At 33.9% G+C, this 7,789-nt stretch overlaps 1 protein-coding gene across 1 annotated transcript in view; it reads right to left on the bottom strand.

Annotated features, from left to right (window-relative positions):
• Window positions 1–1,367: 1,367 nt before the first annotated feature.
• The window catches only part of LOC103460890 (uncharacterized), a 12,950-nt gene continuing 6,528 nt past the window's right edge, over window positions 1,368–7,789 (bottom strand). The window contains exons 4-12 of the mRNA XM_017303525.1: window positions 6,206–6,484; window positions 5,511–5,810; window positions 4,182–4,445; window positions 2,961–3,077; window positions 2,810–2,825; window positions 2,668–2,723; window positions 2,262–2,312; window positions 1,977–2,036; window positions 1,368–1,649 (exon numbers count right to left, since the gene is read on the bottom strand). Coding sequence (XP_017159014.1) covers window positions 1,603–1,649; window positions 1,977–2,036; window positions 2,262–2,312; window positions 2,668–2,723; window positions 2,810–2,825; window positions 2,961–3,077; window positions 4,182–4,445; window positions 5,511–5,810; window positions 6,206–6,484 — 1,190 coding nt within the window. The 3' untranslated portion in view covers window positions 1,368–1,602. The remainder of the gene's footprint in view (window positions 1,650–1,976; window positions 2,037–2,261; window positions 2,313–2,667; window positions 2,724–2,809; window positions 2,826–2,960; window positions 3,078–4,181; window positions 4,446–5,510; window positions 5,811–6,205; window positions 6,485–7,789) is intronic.

The following is a 7,789-nucleotide window of genomic DNA, read 5'->3' as shown; positions in this document are numbered from 1 at the left end:
TCTCTCGGTTCTCTAAAGTTCTAGAAAAACTTTTTATGAAGAGAATAGAAAAAAATCATAGACAAACATAAAATTAACATACACTACTCTACAGTAGTCAATATGGATTCAGAGCAAATGGGTAAACATCACCAGCCGTAAATGACTTAGAAGAATAAATTACCAAAGCAACAGATAGTTAGAAATTAGCTGTAGGGGTATTCAGAGACCGAAAGAAAGATTTTGACACAATAAATCATGATATCTTAATTAAAAAATTAGAACATCATGGAATTTGAGGAGAGGTTTTGAACAGGATSAGGAGTTATTTAAARAGCAGAAAACAATTAGTGAAAATKGGAGATATTGAATCTGATTGTCTGGAGATTACATGTGGGGAACCTCAAGGGTCAGTACTGGGACCAGTTTTATTTAATTTGTATAGAAATTACATAAGCAAAGTGTCTAATTTATTAAACTCTGTTATTTRCTGAYGACACAAATATTCTAGTCTCTGGTGAAAACTTACAACTWMTGTCCATAGTCRCCTCAGAAATCARTAAATTAAAGAAATGGTTTGACAATAATAAATTATCACTACATTTGGACAAGACTAAAATKATGGTTTTTGGAAACTGYTACAAWAAAGCTCAAATTCAAGTTCAGGCAGAGGGAGTAACTCTAAGGGTTTATGTTAATAAGTTTTTCTGTGTTATAATAGATGACAAAGTTAGTTGGAAACCTCATATCAAACATTTACGGGATAAACTAAGTTGAAGCATATCGATCCTGGCTAAAGCTATTCTGAATAATAAATAACTTCATATTCTATTCTATGTAACTCTGATTTTGCCATATTTCACATATTGTTCAGAAGTGTGGGGAATTAATAAAAAATCTCTTTACATCCTAAGTATCCTGTAGAAACCAGCCATTAGAATCATCCATAATGTTGGATATAATGAACACACAAACCTGTTATTCTTAAAATCTAGAATTCTTAAATCTGGAATTTAAAATTGCTCAAATTGTGTTTAAAACATCTAATAAACTGCAAACTGAGCTCAGAGCATGTTTTTAGAAAGAGRAGGAGGATTTAACTTAAGGGGTTTAAAGTCAAACTTAAAGATTCGTAGTTTACGAACAACAAGAAAAAGCTTTTGTATTTCARTTTATGTATAAAGTTATGGAACAAGTTAAATGAGTTAAAACAGTCAAAATTTAATACAATTTAAAAGGAGAACAAGGTCATTTTCGCAAGATACAGAAATATGGGTGAGCGAGATAGCCTCTACTTACATAAACACATTAGTACTAACACATGTATATTTATACATGTAAACCCAGATAAAAAGGAAAAATTAATTAATTAACTTGTTTATTTTTTTAATTGATTTAATGAGTTCATTTAAAAACACTGTATGTGTTTATGGAGTTCATAAGTTTCTTACTTCTTCCTACTCTGTTTCGAGCATGTTAAGAATATTGTAGTACAAAAAAGTGTCTTTTGCATTCCTGGTTTGTGTGTGTGGTTTTATATTTCCATCATGTTCAAAATAAAAACATACATTTACAAAAATATGGGATTATCCAAGAAAACAGCTTTTATCTCATGCAGGAGAATCATTCAGTTGACACTGCTGGGTCTGTTGCTGCAGAATTCTGTTTTTCTGTCAATGGAGAGATAATTTAGTGAGATATTTCTCAGCATTAAAAATGTGTTAGTCTTTGAGACTTGAACATTTTCTAATATAAAATTAGATTTTTAACTCTACTTAAGTCATTTACTTTAAATCGTATGCAGCATATCAAAGATTGATACAATTTGAAGATATTAATAGATGATCTGTTTTGATTCATCTAAAAATAAACATTGGATAAAAACGCATAAAGATCAATGCAGAATCAATCTACCTATTTTATTGTCCTTGGTTTTGATTAGTAATTTTGTCTGTGTTATGACTACAGTTATTATGTAGATGTTAAATTATAATTACCTTGGTCAACATCATCATAGTCAGAATCTTCTGCTGGATGATGAATCATCTCTGCTGAAACTGTCAGATGAATAAATTGGGAATCAAACAAAAAGAGAAACTTAATATTGAGAAACAATCTTAGTTTTCTTATATCCAATATGTTGGAGTAACTGAAGTATTTAAGTTTTTTGATTAACATGTTTGGTTTCATCTTCATTTGAAATATTTCTGTATTTTCCATCATCAGTCTTTTTAAATCATCCAGATGTTGAATCTCTTTCTGCTATAAAACATTTACTTTACCGTTTCCTGAGGCTCTGCCGAGTTGGATTGTCTCATAGAGGGAAGAGTCACCTAAAGACAATAAAACAAGGTCAAAGTTCAAATGACTGGAAATAGATCAAATGATTTCACAAAGTTGATGTTCTCATGGTTTGATTTTAGCTCTATTTGATTATTTTAATATGTTTCCTGACAATATTTGGACATTTACTTGTGAATTTTGTATTTTTATGTTACTCTAATGAAGAGTAGTAATTATGGATCAATTATGTCAGAATATTTTTTTCTATGCAAGCACCATTAATGTAGAAACCTGATTCACTCTGTGTTTAATTATTTATTTTGTTTGTTCCAGAAACTTATTCATCAGTAAAATGAGTAAATATAAATCCCAATTAATCATAAAGATGTTTAATGTGAGACGAACCATGAAGCAGAGAGCTGTAAACAGAACCGTCATTCTGGGTCTCTGCTTGATTCAGTCTGAAAATTAACAAAACTTTAATGTTTTCATGAAAGTAATTATTTTTGATTCAAGATTAAAGAGATAACAGATGGTTTTTACTGACCTGTTACTGCTTAAATCTGCAGGGATAAAAACACATTTAACATTTTTTTTAATAAGTTCCGTCCATCTTAAAACATCACAATAAATTTGAAACATTTGAACAAAAAGTATTTCACTGAATCTGATCCAGTATTGTCAGAAAAATGTCTCACCTCTGGACCGTCTGAAGCGCCACAACAAGAACAGGAGAGTCATGACAACGATTCCAACAACTGGTCTAATGATCAACATGACAGGAAATGAAGAGCTGACAGGACTGGATGCAGTTACTGAAAATAAGAAACATTAAAAATGAATAAATATTATTTAACTGCAGGTTTCATGACATCATCCTCTGTTTTGTAAAAATCTGATTTCAAATCTGAACATAATCAGAACCTGCAGCAGATCCACATCAACCTAATCAGTGATCACCTTGTTCTTCTCCAACAACTAATTAGTTTTACTGACTAAAATGCATCAAATACTTTTATCCTCTTCACCTCTTTACTGGCAGGGAATATGGAAACATACTTAAAACAAACTTTTGATTCAGATTTTTTAATTTTCCTCAAGTGAAAATCCAGACCTGCTGATCACAGATCATCATGTTTTTTCCATGATAAGCTGATATTTTCTTTGTCAATGCTTGTAATATTTTATTTCCGTTTCCAGGATAGTTTTAAATCTTTCTCTAAGGGTCAGTGTATTGTAAAAGCCAATCTGTGTGTGACCCCTTCACCTGATCACTGCTTGCTTGTGGTGACCAGTGATGATTAAATATTCTCCAACATAAAGAGGTTATAATTAAGGTGGAGCTTTTCCATCGACTATAACAACCAAGAGACTCTGGTGAAATGTTGTGTGAAATACATCTAAATGCACTTTAATTACATGAAATCAAGTCAAAGTGACAAAAAATGAAGATAATTTCTTCAATTCTAGTCAAAGAATCGACTAGGATGTAAATTGTTCCTCCTCCAAGCGCTGATGCAGTTGCTCTCCGTCTTTCTTCTTCTTAATCTCATGACCACTAAAAGCCACATCTACCATCTACCAATCCTAAAGAAAATATTTTCTGACACAGCTACATTTCAAGAAATATGGACACAATTTAAAAAACAGCAGTAGCACCAGCTGTCTAGGAGGTGAATCACATCTGGAATCTTTAATGTCAAACAGAGTTTTTATGTTTGAAGATAAAATAAACTTCATAAAGTTAAATCAGTAAACATTTTGCACTTTACCTGCTGTAACATGATCTCGTCATGTTGTAGCACACATTATGACGAGATCAAGTGACAAATATTCAAAATATTTATAAAAGCAGCACATGCACTCAAATGTACATTCAAAGTTGAGGCATAAGGAAAAGTTCATACGTCATAACCCACCATGTACAGTGATGTTGACAGCGTTGCTGAACTCTCCTGATCCAGACTCACACCAGTAAACTCCACTATCAGACTGGTTTATGTTGATGGTACTTGTGGATCCATTCATTTTACCCCAGATGGAGCAGTCTGACAGTGAATCTGTTTCTGTAAACCTCATCACTCTCCAAGTAGAGTTTCCCTCACAGCTCAGAGACACAGATTCAGATCTGAAGTGTTGAACTCTGTCAGGATTCACTGAGAGAGAAGCTGCTGGATGAGGATCTGGAAACAAGACAGGATTTCATCTGAGATCAGAAACATCACTCTTATAGCCAGCCAGTCAGCTAGTTAGAGATAGGCTAAACCAGTGGTGCACAAAGTTGGTCCTCGAGGGCCGGCATCCTGCATGTTTTAGTTCTCTGCCTGGTTTAACACACCTGAATCAAATGATGGCTCATTAGAAGACCTTAGAACAGTGCTTCCCAATTCCAATCCTCACACTCCCCTTGCTCTGCATGTTTTAGATGCGCCTCTATTCCAGAACAGCTGATTCAAATGATTACATCACCATCAAGTACTGCAGAAGCCTGTTAATCACACAAATATTCAGTCCAGGTGTGTGGCAGAAGGGAAACACCTAAAACATGCAGGGCAGGAGGGCCTGAGGACCAGAATTGAGAAACACTGCCTTAGAAGAACAATGACTTGCTGAGGAGGTTGTTACTACCACCAGGGAGAGAACTAAAACATGCAGGAGAATGTCGGCCCTCAAGGATCCACTTTGGGCACCACTGGCCTAAGCCATTTGGCTGGTTATAAAATTAACCATTGGACTTTTATCAGCTTGCCAAAATGTTTGCTCTGATCTTTTTTAGTGAAGATGCAGTAAAGTCCACCTCCTCACAGTGCTACTAACGCAGTCTGCAAATATCCACAGCTTGGACAGAAACAACCAATCAGCCAGAAGGAGCATGTTTGTGCAGCCAATCACCTTCAGGTACATGCTGCTCAATGTGCTAATGGTGGAAAAACAACTTACCGTTTAACTGTTTATTTGCCTTCATAAGTGTCCATGCTAATGAGCGAGAGCATTCATGGCGGGCTTTAGTGTGGTTAACTAGATGTAGCGAAGAAGAGAGCAACGAGGAGGATGTGAGCAGCGTGTACACAAGATTATTTGACAGCGCTAGGACCCTCCTTCTAGATCTGACCAACCTGTGTATTTGTGTAGTTTGAAATGGGAGCACTGGAACAAGACTGAGGAAATGGATTTTTTCGCAAATTATATGGCTCATACTATGCTGTCACAATATATTGGCTGTTTTACATAGAGAGAATTAAACTGACCTGCAGACCAGACAAACTTTGGTTCACTGTATTCAGTGTAGTTCACTGGTTCTCCTCTTCCTGCTCTGCACACAAATCCTGCTGTGTGAGTCGGTCCATTAATGATGTAGTTCTGTTCAGTACCATTGGTGCTGTTAGGAAGCAGCTCAAATCTATAATATCTGACTGATGAGTCAGGAACAGCTTTATACCAGAAGAACCTCCAACCTGCATCCTGATATTTAACCTCACAGCTCAGAGTCACTGAGGCTCCAGGATTCAGCCATGATGGAGACACAGAGAGGACAGGAACAAGTTTACCTGTTGAAATCAAACATCAAGAAACATTTATATTATTATTTTAAAATTTGACAGATTAAAATGCTGCATATCAAAATATACTATAAACTTAATTTCTAAATAATTTTAATGACACTTATGAGATTTACTTAAAATGGCAACAGTTTAGTGATTATAAATCTTAATAACAAATATTCATCCATTGTTTACAGCTGATTGTCTTTAATGGTTTCTATCTCCAGCAGTTTCTGGTCAAAGGCAGGATACACCCTGATCTTAAATCCATTGGATTAAATTTTCAGAATTTATAAATAAAAACTACATTTTATCCTTTTCTTGTTAGTTTTACTCTGTTGGTAAACAAAAAATCAATCAATCAATTTGTTTTTTCATTGATGAACAGAAACTAAACTCACCAGTTTCATGAATGGTGACCTTTGTGCTGTATTCAGTGTAGAAAACTGGATCTCCTCTTCCTCCTCTTCCTCCTCTGCAGCTGTAAACACCTCCATCTGAGACCCTGAGGACTCCATCTGGTTTATTGTTTATTATGTCCCGAGCTGTACGATGTGAATGTCTGAACCAGTAAATCTTCCAGCTTTCACCGATGTCCACAGAGCAGGTCAGTGCTACGCTGCCCCCTACTGGTATGATTGTGTCCTTCACTGTCAGTGAGGCTCTGGGTTTATTTGAAGCTGATTGAGAAAAAGACAAATAGAACTAAAATATCATAATTTGACTCGTTTCAATGTAATTTAATTTGATTCATTTATATAGCACCACTTAAAAAACATCATTTGATTTTTTTAAGTGGATATGAATTGGACAAGTACAATTCATATCCACTGTATAATATTTTTTGAAGTAAGTTAATTCTAACAAAGTATGCATTTTATTCCCTCAAATCACACTTTAAAACTTAATTGTTTTAATTTAACTTCTAATATTTGACAGAAGTGAGTCTAAAGAACACATGAGACACATTTCTTAACTTTTGTATGAATATACAACAATTCACAGATTTATTCTGTCAAATGTTTTTAACAGCATATGTGATCTTTATGGACTTACATATTCAATAAAAAAACAGAAATCATAATAATCAGATATTGATTGAATCAATTCATGTATCAAATCCCAGTCAGAGCTGAACTGAACCAAACTACTGAACCAGAACATCTTCTAATGTTCTGCTGCAGTSAGGAGAACTGGGCTGGAAATCAGCTCTACTGAACAAATCACTTCTCAGTCATTCAACAAGGAAACAGCTGCTGACAACTAAAGTTTAAATATACCTTCAAATATTTAAACTTTCTGTCATCTTTAAAAGTTATTGTTTTTAAAGTTCCTCCAGACTTTCCAAGCAATATCAGTGTTGATTTATTTTATTTTATTTCTATATTATTAACAACTCTTTATCTTTTTCATCTTAAATCCAGAATTATACAAAATGTGATCTGGATTTATTTTATATCTATAGAACTGTCAAAAACAAAACACACATTATGTAATGGGTCAGTGCTCCTTATTCTCTTTYAAGAAATCTTTATCTTTCAGCATCAAGATATTATTCAACATAATTGTATAAAATCTCATCTGCATCTGGCAGGACRGTAAAAAGGGTAAAAGAAAGTCTGGCTGCCAGCCTGGCTGGTTTAAATGTCTTACAGAGATTATGAGATAATCAGAGACATAAAAAGTTGGATTAAATATCACAGAATTGTAATTTAAACATTACAACATTGTTTTACTGAGAAAACTGTACATATGCAGCTGATTGGAGCAAAAAATTATTTTGGTTTTTCTTAGAAGTTGATCAATGAATGATTTGAAGAAGAARGAAACATTGATTTTTAATTTGTGTGTTTGAAAAGCTAAACTAAAATATGTGGTCAACAAATGTTAGGAAAAGTGACCTTTTTAATTGCAACTTGATGGAACATTGTAAATAATAACTTCATGTCTATAACAGATGATCTACTTACCAACAGTTAATGAGT

The sequence above is a fragment of the Poecilia reticulata genome, unplaced genomic scaffold (assembly GCF_000633615.1).
Source record: "Poecilia reticulata strain Guanapo unplaced genomic scaffold, Guppy_female_1.0+MT scaffold_326, whole genome shotgun sequence".
Lineage (NCBI taxonomy): Eukaryota > Metazoa > Chordata > Actinopteri > Cyprinodontiformes > Poeciliidae > Poecilia > Poecilia reticulata.
The sequence above is the reverse complement of the archived record's forward strand: the minus strand, read 5'-3'. Positions and strand labels throughout refer to the sequence as shown.